This window comes from Diorhabda sublineata, chromosome 1 (genome assembly GCF_026230105.1).
Source record: "Diorhabda sublineata isolate icDioSubl1.1 chromosome 1, icDioSubl1.1, whole genome shotgun sequence".
Taxonomy (NCBI): domain Eukaryota; kingdom Metazoa; phylum Arthropoda; class Insecta; order Coleoptera; family Chrysomelidae; genus Diorhabda; species Diorhabda sublineata.
The window spans coordinates 32,680,365-32,698,042 of NC_079474.1; the positions used below are offsets into that span (position 1 = coordinate 32,680,365).

General features: G+C 31.4%; 2 protein-coding genes across 4 annotated transcripts in view; both read right to left on the bottom strand.

Moving 5' to 3' along the window:
* LOC130447613 (phospholipase B1, membrane-associated-like) overlaps positions 1–10,824 on the bottom strand; it is a 44,587-nt gene extending 33,763 nt beyond the window's left edge. The window contains exons 1-3 of one of the 2 annotated variants that reach the window (XM_056784529.1): positions 10,731–10,824; positions 5,908–6,101; positions 4,345–4,621 (exon numbers count right to left, since the gene is read on the bottom strand). In XM_056784529.1, the coding sequence (XP_056640507.1) occupies positions 4,345–4,621; positions 5,908–6,036 (406 nt within the window). In that variant the 5' untranslated portion in view covers positions 6,037–6,101; positions 10,731–10,824. Of the gene's footprint in view, positions 1–4,344; positions 4,622–5,907; positions 6,102–8,549; positions 8,701–10,730 lie in introns of those variants that run through there. The other variant, XM_056784538.1, reaches the window with a different exon arrangement.
* Positions 10,825–14,025: 3,201 nt separating this feature from the next.
* Positions 14,026–17,678, bottom strand: part of LOC130452771 (A disintegrin and metalloproteinase with thrombospondin motifs 3-like) — a 93,754-nt gene continuing 90,101 nt past the window's right edge. For both annotated transcript variants that reach the window (XM_056792203.1, XM_056792211.1), the window contains 3 exons: positions 17,243–17,405; positions 15,758–16,066; positions 14,026–14,812 (listed from right to left, as the gene is read on the bottom strand). In XM_056792203.1, the coding sequence (XP_056648181.1) occupies positions 14,631–14,812; positions 15,758–16,066; positions 17,243–17,405 (654 nt within the window). In that variant the 3' untranslated portion in view covers positions 14,026–14,630. The remainder of the gene's footprint in view (positions 14,813–15,757; positions 16,067–17,242; positions 17,406–17,678) is intronic.

Sequence of the window (17,678 nt, forward strand, 5' to 3'; positions counted from 1 at the left end):
CGATTTCAACAACCTGATAAGGTTCTAGAAAATAATCAGAATACATCGAATTCGTTATTTGGAAAATACAAATGCACCGTTTGCCGAAAACCTATTATCGATTGTAAATGTAAACCTAATATATCCGATGAAGACGAAAGCTCTAGCAGTTCTGATCAAAAGCAAATCTCCCCCAATTGCTCAATTTGCAACGAACCAGTACAAGAATGTAAATGTAATGAAGACGCCGTATTACCCTCGTGGAACGATAAACCGAAATATTTATGTCCCGTTTGTAATAAACCGATCGAAGAATGTACCTGTCATCAAAGCGACACCGATGAATCTGGTGAAGATAGTATTGACGAAAATTCACAAGCTAACTTAAATGAGTGTTTCGGTAAATGCGCGACATATACACAATCGAGGACACCACAAACTTTCCCGGGTGACAGTAATAAAACTTGTATGTGCAAATCACAAAACGACCAATTCGATGAACAAATTAATTGCGATTGTAAAACTTGTCGCGAACAGTTGCAAAAATATCGAAAAAAATCGGTTTGTCCAAAACAGGGTCCAGCTAAATGTGTCGATTGCAAAAAACTACTTCAAGAATGTACCTGCAAACCGACTTCATTCGAACCGCCAATTTACACAAAGTATAAGTGTTCGGAATGTAATCAACCAATTCCAGAATGTACTTGTGATACAGATTCACCAGAAAAAGAACCTACGTACCAAAAAATATCGAATAAAGCACAAAAATATTGTAATTGCCTAGAAAAAGAGCAAGAAGATAATCCTTTCTCTAAAAATCGACTTATTGATGCATTACAAGAATGTGTGTGTGATAGTAAAAATGCTGAACAATCGAATCAATGCCCAAAAGCGAATGGAAGAGAAACGATGTCTTATTCTTCAAAAAACGACAATCAATCAGTTGTAAAACAAAAATATAGATGTTTGTGCTGTAAGAAACCGATACAAGATTGTACATGTACCTCGTTTGGATTTGAAAATAGTTCTAATAACATGGCTGATTGTAGAAATATAGCTGAATCGGAAATAGGGAATCAGATTTGTTCAAAATGCGTCAATAAAAATTATTCCGACACAAATAACAAATCTTATTCAAAACCAGCGTTCACGAAATACAAATGCACAAATTGTAACGTACCATTGTTGGAATGTAAATGCTCTTTAAGCGATATTCCAAGTGCCATTTTGGAAAATAATAATAAATGTCAAGAAGATGAAGCTTCTGAGGAAAATAACGAATCAAAACTTTACGTATGTTCCGAATGCAATAGATCAATTCAATATTGTGTATGCAATAATAATAAAAAACGAGAATATCCAAAGATGAATAATGTTTCCAAATACAAATGTTCGGAATGTAATAAACCTCTTGAAGAATGTAAATGTAAAGCAGAAAATAACGAAAGCGTAAGTGATCTGGATTGTGGAAATTACAACGAATCTAAACAATTAGAAACAAAACCAAACTACGTATGTTGTTATTGCAAACGACCTATTGAAGATTGTGTATGCCAAATTAAAAAAGACTCAGATTATAAACAATCGGTACCAAAATGTAGTTTTCAACGACATACAGAAGATGTACAAAATTATTCAAATTGTTTATCCAATATGGAAAAAGGAAACTCTAAATTAAAAACCAAAAACTTAAAATGTTGTAAATGTAAACAACCCGTAGACGAATGTATTTGTGATACGAACGATTATTCAACTAACCAATCCAGACAACCAAATATTAATAAATTATGTTCAAAGTACAACAATAAATCCAATAGATTTGGAAACGAAAACGTTTCGCTTTCTTACCAACCTCGTATGAATGATACAGGAAATGATCGAAATCGTGCGGTAACAGAATCTTCTAGATTTTCGAAACTTTGTACATACAACAAAAATCCTCCAAAAAAGACAAATAGGAATTGTATAGATATTCCGCAGTTTCCTCATCCGAGCTTATTAACTGAACCATGTCTCGATAGCTGCGACAGCAAAGGTGCTTCATCTTACTGCCCGCTTAAAAACGAATGTAATCCCATGCACTTTTCTAAAAAAAAGAGATTTGAACCTTCAAAACCTGTAACTTCTCCAGAAGACGAGTTTTCAGATTGTCCTCTACTTTTTCTGAAAGTATGTCCAGTATCTAAAGTCGGTCCGAGACGTTCTGCAAGTCGGATTAAAAAATTTCCGAGCAAAGTAAAGAATTGTATAACTCCTAAAGCTTCTTTGAAGAAATCTTCTAGACGTCGTTCTCCTTCTAGTTCTTCTAGAAACAGTCGCGATAATCAGAATATGTTTAAAGAAAAAGATTTGTATCAAAGGAAGAGCTGCAAAGTGTGTAATCAATCTTCAGAGAATCGAACCGTTGAACAGAGTGTTATACATAAAATTAGACATTTTAACTCGCTATTTAATAATAAAGATTGTAAATTCAACTGACTTTTGACATTTATTAATAGATTTGAAAATCGGCTTAACTAAATGTGGTTATAAGGATATTTTTAATTATTAATACTCCAAATTTTCCTGGCGACAAATTATATATCACATTTTTGTTAATATTGTTTTTATTTAGTATGTATTATCAGACTTCTTAATGTTTTTATTTCACTGGAAACTCATCTACGAAGCGCATTTGAAAAGTTTCCAATCTTAACCTCAAAATACTTAGTGCACTCCAACTTATCCTAACAAAGAAAGAAAAGTCATGAATAAATGAAACTGATTATTTTTCTAACATTCATTTCAACATACTTTTCAGAACGTCTGAAAAAACTTCTATGCTACTATAATAATATGGCGCATGTTCACACATCGTCTCTGTTAAATCTACAACTTATTTTGCCTTTCAGTTTTGCGAACAAAAAATAGTCGGACGGAGACAGATCAGGGCTATATGGTAGATGAAGACACATTCTACTTGATGCTGTTTTTGCATTGCGCTCAGAATTGAAGACACTAATTTTTGTCATATTTGCCGGTCTATGCTGGAATTTCTTTTGTTTTTGAATAGAAACACAGCAACTATAAGATGAAAGGGTTGAAATGGGTAGGAGAATCGTTAGAAAAAGTGTACAGACTCAAAAAAGACAACCCTCGTAGTTATTTCTGATGACTTCTTTTATTTTGCTCGATTGCATCTGGGGCAATAAGCGACAAAATTATGAATGGGTTATAATTTTAGTGTTAGAGTGAAATATTCAAAAAGTTTTGTTTTTTGAATCGAAACAAGCGATTAAAATAAGGAAGAAACATGTCATTCTCTCACATATCGTAGACTGAACGTTTTCTAAAGATCTGTTGTTTTTATTGGTTCATAACAAGGTCCAGAATTAACGTATTGTCATAAGATAATTCCCGTATAAAAAAAAATCGAAAAAATGTGATAAATTTCTTCAGTTCCATATTTCTCACATTTTTGTTAATAGATCATTTATATACGCTCTGGAGCGCAAGTACATCATTAGTAGTGCGGGGTGTATGCCATTTTGGATGTTTGCGTCAATGGAAGTGACGTCACCCACCATGTCTGCTATATTGGATGACATCTATCAACTGTCGTGTGTTTTTAGTCATCTGTCATTTTCGCCATGTAAATGATCATGTTTGTCAAATGTCGTGTGTGTTCTATGTCGTCTACCGTTACCGCCATTCTGTCGATTGTTCTATGAGGCCTACGATTGTGTATGTTAACTGTCGTGTGTTTTGTGTCACCTATCGTTTCCGCCATCTCTAAACTGTTCTATCATGTCTATGAATATGTCTGTTAACTGTCGTGTGTTTTATGTTATCTGTCGTTTCCACCATCCTTCAACTGTCATGTGTTTTGTGCCATCTAGTGTTTCCGCCATTGATCAACTGTCGTGTCTTAAGTCAAATGTCGTTTTCGCCATATGTCAACTGTTTTATGATGTCTACGATCATGTTGTCAAATATCGTGAGAACATGTGTCGCATATGCTGTGATATCCCACCCGTCAGTAAATCTAAATATTATATATTTTTCAAATTATCTTCATTTTACCTGATTTGAAAACCAATTTTCAATTAGAAATTATTTAAAATAAAGATAATTTAGCAACGAAGAATAGGTTTTTCAAAAACGCCGAAAATTTTTTTAATAATTGCAAAACAACAAGTAAACTATTGTTTTTTTTTCAATTTTATGATCACTTTTGATTTATAAAAAACCTATGTTCTTATATTTATGATAAATATCAATAGTAAAATAATTTAATTCTTTGGAATTAGTACAAAAATAAATCACAGGCCAGCATCCGTAGAGTTTAAAATTATTATATAGTTTTATAAATTATATTTGAAATACCTGCACACCAAGAGACGCCTCTATGCTCAATTATAGTACCAAATGCATATTCCTCCAAAGCTCCATTACCAGCTACCAGTGAATCGCCCAACGCTCCTATGATATCAATATCACCAGGTCTAAGTTTATGAATGCTTGTAGGTACGGTCGGGGAACGCCCGAAACCGTTTTTAGTTATATTGGTACAAGGAAACGGGATCGATTTTGGAAAATACGGTTGAACTCTTAAGCTACTTTTTCTCTGAGGGTATTTGATAACAAAATTTCCGTGTTTACCCTGAAATAGAATATAAATTTCAAGCACAGATATTAGAAGAGCTGGTTTCATGATGAAATATGAAAAGGACATGAGTTTCTGAAAGACAAAACTCTCTTGAAACCATGTATAATAAAGCATCTGTTCCATTGCGATTGAAGTATCTCCAAAACTATGATGGCAACGTCAAATTTGACATATTCATATCTGTAGTGCCATATCTCAAAACTTAATTATCAGCCCTCGTATAAATATTGTTTATTAAATAAAACTGGTCCCAAATTCTTCATACAAACCCAAAAATGATTCCTGATCACTTTTAATCATGCAGACTCTGTATTTTTTTATTTATTATTTAATTAATATAATATTTAACAATAATATTTGTTAAAACGTAATCATGTTATTAATTCTGGGCTATGGTCACTAATGCAATTCTCGCGAAAGCAGTTTCAAACCACAAAGGTATGGTTTTTTAAATTTAATACCTGATTGAATCAAAGATTGTTTGACCGTATTCATTTATTAATTCCAATAACTTACCTAATATGTATAGACATGAATTCTATTGTTTATCAACTTTCTTTTGAAGACGCAACTTATTATGAGTGACGAATACAAAGTGCGTGGGTACGAGGCTTGTTCAATAAAAACGGTTCCCAACGAGTTTTCATAATGAAAAGCATGAAGCATTGAATAATACATTGATTGTTGTGAATTCAGGACATGCTAACATCAGGGTTCATCTCGCTGAAGTTCCGAACCGACACCCTTCGATCTGTCAGCATTGCGTCTTCCACTTTCGTAATTATTTCTTCCGAAAACGATAACCAATCATGGATATATTTGACGTCTCTCTTTGAAGTTGCACACTCATACACTTTTTGATTGTTTGTACATCAAAAGAAGTTTCTTTGCACACTCAAAACGAATCACAGAGTGAGAATCGAAAGGAAGCTCCATGTTTCGTTGCTACCAAGATAAGAGCCAAAGGAGCCAAGCTACACACAATCTCTGCCAAATCCCGCCAAACAGCGTTCCTGGCGTCCTCAGCTCCTTGGGAACGTTATTTCATGGACAACCCTCGTAATAACCAACGACTTTTATGTTAAGTAGGACCTTATGTAGCTGTTTAGGAAGAAGGTCGAGCCACTAGGCCCAGTGATTGTTTTGTTTTAATTAGCTCCACCTCCAGACCGTGACTGTTGACAAACCGAAAAACTTTTTACTCGTACGTACAGGTGAAGATCTTCAAATTTCCATAAAATGAAAAAAGTAGTAGAAACAATTCTATGTAAAATACTCACCGTTGCTGTATCCTTAATTATCCTTTGAAATGTCTTCACATCATCTCCTCTTTGGTTATAAGCAGTTTTAATAAATATCACAGTGAATAGTATAACTAGAAGTGGCGTCTTGAGTATTCTAGATGGCATTTTTCGTATTGCTGGTAAATGCGGCGAAAAATATTCAGAATAGTTTTTTGGAATTTATCCGAAATCTAAAATGAAAAGATCTGTATTCATGTATATCCTTAAATCCCAGAAGTACTTGGTTCAACAAAGAAAACACGTCTGGGAACGGAAAATAATCCGAGGGGGCTGAATCTGGTAAATAGGGTGCATAAGGTTGCAATTCAAAACTTAATTCATTAATTTTGGCCATGGATGTGTGAGCTGGTGCATTGTCGTAATGAAACAACACTTTTTTCTTAGTCAAATGCAGCAGGTTTTGCTTGATTTCTTCACTCAAACGTTGCAAGAAGTTCGCATAATACTCAGTCAATAGTCAATGAAAATTATCCCACGCGCATCCCAAAAAAACGACGCCATACCTTGCCAGCAGATAGAACAGTATTTTCTTTCTTTGGAGACGGTTCTCTCTTTTCAGTGCATTGTTTTGATTATTTTTTTGTTTGGGTTGTAAAGTGATAGACTCACGTTTTATCTATGGTTATGAAATATCTTCACGAAGCTGTTTTTGTTCTATTGTGAGCAAACGCGGCACCCACAGCTTCCTCATGACCAAATTTTCAGTTAATACTGCACTTTTTGAAGTGCTCAATATGTCTGCAAGCTCACACACTTTCATGCAATACCTCTTCATGGATTATCTTCAACATTTCAGGAGTCGTCACCTCATTTGGTACGACCTTGTTTAAACTCTGTTACCCAATATTTTACTGTGAATCTAGTGGAGCTTCTATATTCTTTTCAAATAAAAATATTGTATTACAAACGATAACCATTTTTTACAAGTTTACAAATTCTAAGGTACTGGTAGTTTTCAAGCAACCGCTACTATCTCTAAGTCAGACCAGGTACTTCTGGGACTATAATAATGTATAGATGTATAGACTAATAATGTTTAGAATAAAGTAAATATTAATAATTGATAAATAAGAAGAACAAAATTATTTTCCAATAAAGAGTTGCTTTACAACGAAATGAAATGCATTCGTTTAGACGGCTTGGTATGCTAAGAATCACGTGATTAATAGCAGGAAAAATAGTTAATCAAGAACAGTACTTTGAAGATTTTCACGATATTTAGTTTTTTACTTTGTTTTTAATGAAATAATAAACACCTCGTTTTATGGTTTATGTGCGATTTTAACTAATGCTAAAGTTCATACTCCGTATTTTATGAATAGACAGAAAATTATAATGATTATTAAATCAATAAAATTGCCTAACATAACAAGACAATCATCTATTAACCCAGAAAAAAATATGATTGGAAAAATTGCTCAAATTCGGTCAAAGTTTGTCAATTAAGATTGTATAATAAAATATACTTCTAGAACTTTCATTTTGTACCTACAACCTTGATAAAAATAATCATCAATTGAAGGTTTTACCAAGAATTATAAGAAGTAAGAAGTGAGTAATGGTCCAGAATAATGACCAGCATAAGTGAAAGCTCGGGTCGGTGTCTTTGATGCGGTCTAGGTCAAATTCGCACCGAAATGTTACGTGAAAAAGATGTTAGTGAAGTTGTTTTTACTTCGATATACTTCAAAAACTGTTAGAAAGAATATAAAATAGTTGAAAATAAAAAAATTAATATATGCTTTGGAAGCATATGAATGTAATAAAATGTCCTTGAAGCCTTTTTTATCTTTTAGGAGCTCGCAAACTTTTGAAACAACAAGAGGGTTAAGGCAATAAGTAAAACCTTTCACCTTCTTCATAATATGGGCATTGGGCATATATTTTCCAAATTCTCTCATGATATTGATCCTAATAACATTGATGGAAGTGTACTCGATATTCGGTTAGCTTTGCTTTCACTTCAATCATTGTATTTTGATTTGAGAAGCGTTGTATGCCAGATAGGCGGATCATATAACTTTTTCTTTAGTTCAGATCTCTACAATAGGCCAAATTTTCACTGGTTCTCCAGAAACCGAATGTTTTGCGTTTGTATTTCCCCTATGAGATTTTTATTACATATATTTCCATTCAATTCTTCTTCTATGTTAATCATGGGAGCCCCCGCTTCTTTGTAAAGATTTAGATGCTTTGGTGAGTTCTGTATAATACGTATATTTGAGTTTTCTGATTGGTTTTACCACTAAAATAACACCTCCAGCAATGTTAATTGTCTCTATAAAATGATTTGCTCACTATAGGGCCTATAGGCATAACGTCAGGGTGTTTTTGGATGTACAACTTCCACATCGTTTTAATGTTTAGATCAGGTGATAAAGACAACGATGAGCAGTAATAGCTGACTGCAGATAACAAGCGGAAGTGCAGAAATCAAATAACAGAATTCATAGACGAAGTGGACTTTTTTTAAAAAGAAACTCTTTTGAATTTGTGCCCTTTTAAAATAAACAAAAAATAAAATGCTGATTAGACCTCCAAAACCTGAAAATCGAAAAAAAAATGGAATTTTATTTTTCCAGTCGTTTGTCATGTTTCTGCCCGATTTTACTACTTACCCCTAAAGATGGTGCTGGGAGTACGTTACATAAACTGTAGTTAAAAGACGATTGTAGAAGATCAATAAATTTATTTTATTGGGTACGAAACTATCGATTTTGGTGGGCGTTAGGTAATTTTATATTTTCGAGGTCCCCTTGTTTTTTCGCTCTAGAAAATCGAAAAATCGAAGAAAATCATGTACGAAAAAATTATGGGGATAAAAAAAATGAAAACTTATATTGGTTTCACTGCTTTAAATGTTCATGAAAATGCACTCAGTCACGTATAATTGTTGATAACTTTTTTCAAATAATTTAATGAAGTTTTTATATTTTTTTTCATAATCTACATAAAAAAACGAACAAATTTGAAAAAAAAATTATACAAGAATGTTGATTTATCGTGTTTTTACAATTTAAAATAATAACAATTTCTCGTAAAATTGACCTTTTCTCACATATAATCGTTTGTACCTTTTTTATTAAGTAATTATTGAAGTTATATGAACAAAAACATTATTAAAATCACTTAGTGTAATCAAGTATACAATGTTGAAAGTTAACTTTGAAAAATTGAAAATTTTCACTATTAAAAAAACTGTATCTTATACTAAGGTTGAATGTTAGAGATAAAAAGTGAATAAACAAACATTTTTGAATTTTTTTTCCAATATGTGCGTTTTTTTTTGTGTAGATTAACAAAAAAACAAGTATATTAACTGCGTTTGATACTTTGTAAAAAAGTTATGAACGATTATATGCGAAGAAGTGCGTTTTTGATCACATTTAAGTCATAAAAATATGTGAAATCTCCAAGTGAGATATTTTCCATTTTTTTTCATAAATCCGCCGTAAAAACGAAGATTTTAAAATAAAATTCATCGTAATATATAGGAAATGTTATAGCACATTAATTATCGAAAAATCTTGAGGAAACTGTCTTAAGCAAACTTAACATGTTTATTCCATTATTTTTTTGTTATGTAGATGATGTTTGTGTAAAAAAATGGAAATATAAGCCAAACATAAAATTCTTATAAAAAAACTACATTAAAGAAAATAGTTAAATTAATTTTCTTGTTGTCATACAACTAAATGGTGTACAAAACCAATAAATTTAATCTTCATGTCATAACGTCACGAACATAACCTATAAATGCGAATTTTATACTTTCGCGGTACATTCGTTTTTTAACAAAATCGAAAAATCATCCGATTTCGATGAATTTTTTTTAAAATCATAGTTTTTACTGCGAATTTACGAAAATAATTATGGGAATAAAAAAAATTAAAACTTATATTGATTTCAGTGCCTTTATGACCACACTAAAAGTCATAAAACCATATAAAACCTTCAAGTGAGATATTTCCTATTTTTTCACATAAGTTCGCCGTAAAAACGAAGGTGTTTAAAAAAATTCTTCGAAATTGGATAATTTCTCGATTTTCTAGAGAGTTTAGGAAAACATGTAAAGCCAGAAAACCATAAATAATCTTTAATTAAGATAAAAAATGAATAAACAAACAAACATTTTTCAATTTTTTTTCCAAAATGTGTGTTTTTTTGTAGATTAACAAAAAACAAATATATGAACTGCGTTTGATGATATGTAAAAAAGTTATGAATGATTATATGCGAAGAAGTGTGTTTATGATCACATTTAGAGTCATAAAACTATATGAAATCTCCAAGAGAGATATTTCCCATATTTTTTTTATAAATTCGCCATAAAAACGAAGATTTAAAAAAAAATTGATCGAAATCGGATGATTTTTCGATTTTCTAGAAATAAAAAACGGAGGGGACCGCGAAAGTGTAAAATTAGCAAATTTAATTTATGCCGTACATTGATATTTATCAATGGTATTTATCAAAAGTCTTTTACTGATTTAGTTCTATAGGGATTGTATATTTTTTAAAATTTTTGTGCTTATTTTGAGCATATATTTAGTACATAGCTATACGCATCTTTTATCAACATTTTTAATATCTATGCATCTAAATTGAGGATCTGACAGTTGTTTAGTTCTTTCAGAGTAAGATGATTTATAAACAAAAACCGTCTAAAAACCAAGATCATATTTATGGACACATCTTTTACCTACTAAATTAATTAATGGAATTTTTTTTTATCGAAATAATATAATAAGTTGTCTTCATTATTCAAGTTATTTAGAAAATGATAATTCAATACGTACCTGTAATAAATATAAACTAAGCTACATCACACACTTCTACACACACGCGTACCAATTTGAACGAACATATGAAATTGGTTGAGCCTCCAACATTCGTGAGAAAAATATTTGAAAAACTACAATTAACTCGAGGAAGGGGTAATTACTTACGATACGTTTGGTTCATTAGACAGAAATTAACGTGAAAAAACTGCGAGAAATACTTAATCAATACATAAAAACTTATATTACTAAAAAGAAAATTAAGTTAATCATATTATTTTTATGCTTTCAAAGTATTTATTCATATTGATTCTATATATATATCATTTCTTAATTTTGTCAATATGAATTTATTAGTATTTTCTCATGTTTTCCTTATTTCCTATTATTTTACGTGAGTTTCTTGTTTTGGTAATTTTATCACTTTTATCAATTTCTTATTAATAGTTCATTATTTGTTGTTGTTGCTGTTTCTAACGAATGATTCGAGAAAGACCAACAAAGACAATCTATATAGAAAGAATAGAAGGTAAAAGAGGATCAGAGCACTCTAGAAAAAGATTATTGAATGAGATGTAACAAGACCTAAAGAGAATAAAGGGATTAGGGAAATGGAACTGTTGATAAAGAAAGACAAGTTCCTCCATAGATTGTAGAGACGAGGAATGTAAAACATGACAATAAACTGTTTTCACAAACTCCCTTTAGTTCTTTATTTCTAATTAATAAAGTTAAAAATCGTTAAAAATTTCCGTCATTTTTCGTTAGTTTTTATTTCGTAATTCACAACATTTCTTGTCATTTTCCGTAACATCTTCATCATTTTTCGTAATACCTTTTTCTGCATTTCTCGTCGTTTTCCACAACTTCTAACTATCTCACGTTATTCCTTTCTTTTCGTTTCTCAATGCCTTACAATTTATCATCATTCCTCGTTACCTCCTTTCATCAAATTCCTCTTTTTACTTTGTTTGGTCGTTTGACCATCCACTTCTGGCAACTTGAACGGTTGAACAATGTTTACATCCCACGTTATTCGTTCAATTGTTTTGCAATATCTGAGGCTGCATTTCCACTTTCCGGAAAGTGATTGCCTTGAGTTATAGTGTATATTGATTTTATATGTTTCACAATCGGTTTTTCTTGGCTCAGTGGAACACGATTATTCTATGATCAGAGAGAAACGGCTCATTAGATACCCTCTAGTTTTTTTTCCCCGTTCTTTTACGTTCGATGTACTCAATGTTATGTTTAAAACTTTTTCCCTCTTGTTTACAACTGTTGGTAAGCTCCCTACCTAAGTAATCAAACAGCTGAAATTCTTTTTCAACTTGAAAAGTTCACTAATAATGGAAGTCTTTTTGAGAGAAATTGGAGAATTAGAGGTATTTTAGAGTTGATTAAGACTTACGAAGCAAAAGACTTTATAAAATCTAAATGAATACAGTGGCTGGGATATTTGGAACGAAAGAGTAGAATAATTTCATAGTTATGGTCCAAACGACGTTTTTGTAAAGATACTCCTTTATTTGCAGTTTAAATGTGTTTGAATTATACCCGACATTTGGTGTTGAGCAATTTTATTGAATTGAAAATAAATAAATACTTTCACTGAAGGGTTGAGGACCACATATTTATTGGAATCGCGCTTAGAATAATTATTAGTTAGACAGAAATCCGAATTTCGTATAATCAGTAGCGTATCGCAGTAAGAAAGTATTTCTTTGAGTATTATAGTTATTTATATCAAAAACGAACAGTATTACCCGGGAGAGTATAAAAATAAGAATTCCTAAGCCGTGATTTATTGAAAATTATATATAATAAGCGTTAAGTCTTTTTTTTAAAAAGATTCTTATAATTGTATGAAAGATAAATTCGAAACATAAAAAATAGGTGAAAAATAAAAGAAAATACATATTAAAAACAATATTAAACATAATTTGACTTCTCTCCAAACATTTTTATCTATTATGAGCAGGATTACCCATTTTGCAGGACTCAAATCATCTTGAAGTAGTGTCGCCCAAAATTTCAATCCAAACATCAATTCTCAAATATTACGATGAACGATTTATGTTAATACGTGAAAATATGGTATATAAAAAAGTTTTGATACTGATTCTCATAGAATTATATTATTATTATTAACCATGAGGGGGCCATGTCATTTATTGTTGTCTAGGTAATCCTTTCGCAGTCACCTTTGTGAGAGACGTCGCTGGTTTGGAAAAAGGAATTTCTCACTAGGGCGTTTCCTAGCATTTTATTTCCTATGTGAAAGGGTAGTTGCTACTTATCTGCCGTCCACTCTGATGCCGTATGACTGGATATATAACTTTGTTTTCTTCCCTTATCTACAAGTGCAGGTTCGAGTCCTGCCAGCGATTGAATGTCATCGGTAATTTGATTGCCCTTGTCTACTGTGTTCAGAGATTCGAAGCAACTCTACAGTTGAAAGATTTAGTATATTTGGAAATATAACATCTAAAATGTTTAAATTGAAATCCATATGTTTCATAAAAGTTCACTCATATAATATATGTTACATTGACATTTGCAATTGCAGAAGTTCCTAATATAATCTCTATATAGTTTTTATAACACGATTCCTTAATCTCCTTTCTTATTTTGTCGATTATTCTCTTAATAAAACGTTGAAAGATAAGGATTGAGTCAAGTTTTTAAATTTTTGGTTCAAACTTCCCGCTAAAACGCTCATTACCAATATGGCGGTGCACTGACGACAATACATGGTAAGTTGTAAAAAATTAACGGTTTCTTCAGTGTTTTATTCGATTATCTGTTATAAGTTATGTATAATGCATCAATGTACTAATTTCTTAATAAAATCACCTGAAAAACTATTTATTCACGTGCCTAGAGCAAAAATGGAACAAACAGAGCGATTACAACTTCCTGGTAGAGATCGAGAGACTACAACTTACAATTTATATTTATGAAAATCACTTTGATGTATATAAAAATTGTTATATCTACTTCTTTAACTCTAGATAAATATTTTGTAACTAAATAAAATTAATCATACAATGATTTTAGTCGGACTGCGTCGAGTGTTTACTATTTAGTGACGTCACTCGGAGTTATTCGTGCACCGTCTGTTCTTTATCACTTGACAAAATTTTAAAATTTCTTCTATTCAAAATGTTTTAGGAATTTGATAATTTTATTTTCCAACTTCTTTCTTTTTGATTGAATTTATACTGTATTATATTGTACAGAGAGTTAAATGAAGAAAAGACAAAACAGAATTATATAAAAAAACTATATTTCAGACTAATGTTAGTAGTTATATACATAAAAACATTATATCATATTTTCAAAATTCTTCCAGCAATACGAGGATGAGTTCTGAAGAAGGAAATTTACTTAGATCCTTGTCGAGTCTACATTATACTATTGGAGGTTCACCTGGACCACTTTGGGTAGCATTGGTTTAGAGCTTCTTTAATTCTCACATCTAATTCAACCTCAATTTTCTTCACAGTACCCAAACTTCCGGAAGTCGTTGTAATCAGGCGGTTGTTTAATCCAATATAAGTTTGAAAATTTTCCTTGAAGTTTCCTATCATGTTAAACCACTCAATTACTGGAAAGTCTGGTTGTGTTTCCACCTTTCCACAATTCTTAGAATTGATACAAACTTGCATATCTAAAAGAATGCTGTATAGTTGTGAGGTGTCACTTCTTCCCAGGCTTTAGACAAAAAAATTTACTGCTTGCAGGACATTAACAGAAATTGTATGGAAGGCGAACTTCTTAATATTGCAATTTATACAACAATTTATAAATGTCTCTTGTTTTTTCAGTTCCAGTCTTCTTTAAGCTCTTAATAAATAAATAATAGGAGAAGCAATTCATTATGAGAACTATTTATTTATAATTTGTATAAATGTTCTAATTGGGTAGTTCAAAGGTCTTCTCCACACTTTGGAATGAATGAGGCAATTGACTATTATGCTTTGTGTAAATATAAGGATGTTCTTCAGAAGGACAATTAAATTTTGAAAATGTTGGAGTACCATCTGTGCTCTTGTTACCAACAGGTTCCAATAGCGAATTCCACAAATCGTTTGCGACTGAAAAATATATTTATTAGGGTTAAATTGTCATTTTATATACATTAATTCTCTATACATTCGTCTTTCTACAAATATCTTTTATTCTCTTAATCAAACTTTCCTCTTCATCTAATGTTTTTTTGAGACTCTCAATTGTATTTTTTTAATAACAAGCTCATGTTATAATGTGTGGTCAAAAAAACCTGTTTTTTGACATTGCAATTGTAAGAAGAATGCCAAAGAAGTTCAGGATATGCTAAAATTTATATAAGATCCTAAGCTCAAACCAGGCAAGTCGTTTGATAAAGTATTACTCAAAAGATTACTCCACAAATTGGAAATGATTCTGCCAAGACAATATTCCCAAATTCTAAAGTCTCACTTATCAGAGAGATATTTCAGAGCAAAGAGAGATGAATTGTATTCTGATCTAGAAAAAATCAAGGCAGGACAGTTATGGGCGTGGGTAATACTCACGAAGAAGCTGCTGAAAACTTACAAGCACTCATTGACCAAATTAGCAGCTGGACCAAGAGACGTTTCCTATCAGAATTAACAATATTAATATTACTTTTAATAATACAACAAAATATCTGGATATGACTCTCGATGTGGGATTTTACAATAAACTGTTTCTATACAAGTAAATATTGGGACCTATTTGGAGTTATGTTATACAACTGTTGGGTTTTGTTAGTAAGAGACACATTATTATGCAACGATAACAGAATAAGATACGAAGGAGCATCATCGGTGCACCCTGGAACTGCTGAAACAGTTTCATCTCTAGTATCTTCAGATAGAGACTTAACCAAATCACAACCAAATTTGCAAATTACTTTTTTATTCTATTTCTTTAATTTAATGGGCATTTTCCCCCTATCTATTACATCATTTTTGCATCGATTTCACTCAATTGTGGGTATTGTGTTCATAAACCTAACTTTCTAAAAATGTACTTACACCTTGCTTGTGATTTTTCCGAAAAATGGAAACAATCAGGCGCTAGGAAAGTATAATCAGGTTTCCCTTGTGGAGTCCTAGGGAACGAGTAGTTTAACGTATAAGTATGACCTATCACAGTAAAATCTTCTAAATCAAATTCGGGTAAATTGCTAACTTCGATATCTACCTGCTGCCATTTTTTCATAATGTCGCTCATTATTTTCCTCATATTTTTGTACAATAAACCTCTCATGCACGAACAAACCGTACTTTGAACAATATAACATTTTAAAGGGAGGTTCTTCATTTCAAACAGTACATCCAATCCTATAAAAGAATATTTCTTTCAAATATATTATTAATACATAAATCTTGAACATTACAATAAGCAGTTCTAGAATTTCAATAGCCTGGGAGATCTATGATGAATTAAACTTTTTGTTATAATAACCCGAAAATGTGGCAATGAAAAAATTTTCCTGTGAGGTACATTTGGTACATTTCATACTTCCAGTTTGTAGGCAACATAATAAGCAACAGCATTGATAAGAATGTTCAAATCATTAAATATTCCAAGTTTTAGAAAAGTTCTTCAACAAATGGAAGTTTTTAAAGAAATAAAAGATGTGGCAATCTAAAAAGATCATCCAATGAAATAAAGAACAGAGTGTATTTCCAATGTATAGGCAACACAATAAACAATGGCGTTAATAATGTTGTCTAGCTAAAAGCTACGATACTCATTCAATATTTAACAAAGTTTATTATTATTGTTCTAATATCGAGTCTAATTTCTGAAATTCGAAATTTTTTCTTTTATGTGAGGTCTGCAATAAATGAAACTTATAACAATTCTAAAAAAATAACTGGTTTAAAGAGCTTAAGATACTTCTAGACCACTTCAACAGTATGTCAAATTGAAACTAAATCAGCTGATTTTGATCTTTCTAGCGCAAACTAAGACTGATCATTATTATAAGAATTAATTTTCGAAATAGTTTTTTGTTGTTTTAAAATGAGATAGACTTAGTTCTTATACCTAACCTGCAGTTCTTAATTACAAAAATAAAAACAATTTAAATGAATTTGAGAAGAAATAGGATGAATGAATGCTATAAACAGGGTATACTTAAGCAAGGCGCAAACTGTGACACGTATAGCACGTGTCAGGTATCGTGACACGAGAGACACGACTCGTACATGCTACACGTGCTGCGTGGTGATCCGAATATTGAGAAACACGTTTTCAAACAGAAACGGTAGGGTGTGGATTTGATTGGCTTTTCGCGACTAGCCGGTATAAAAAAATCTCTGATATTTTTGACAATCCAATAAAACAATTGTTGCCTTTCTACCTCTAAATTTACGAGACAAATACTTATATATTGGAGCCTTGAAACTAAGCTTTGAAAACAGAAACAAATTAACAAATTAAAAATACAAAAAAACGTCTCAAAAGCAGAAGCTTATTTTCAAGGTTGATATGAATTTCGACTACATTACTTGGTGCTGGTACTAAATTAACTATAGTCCTTGGTAAATTATCCCTTAGATATCTAAGAACTATTAGTAAGTCTTCTTTGTGTTGTCTTAACAAATCGTAGCTGTTACGGAGTAGACAAATCTCTGAGCAAAAGTCATTGTCGCCTATCATTATTGTCACCATCTACAACAGAAACAAAAACAGTAAAATTAATTTCTTCCTTAGTTTTATTCTAGATACGTCATGATTTTTGTTTAGCTAATGAATGAAATTAGTATGATTATAAAGTATCTTAGCGATAATAAAGAAAAAAATACAAGGTGAAATAATTTCCATATTATTTCAATCGTGGAATATATTTTTTACCGGGTTTCGATTCGAAGGTTAAATATTTTAAGAATGTACATACTATTTGAAAAAAAAAAGATGCGTGGTCACACTACGAAGTGATAAAAT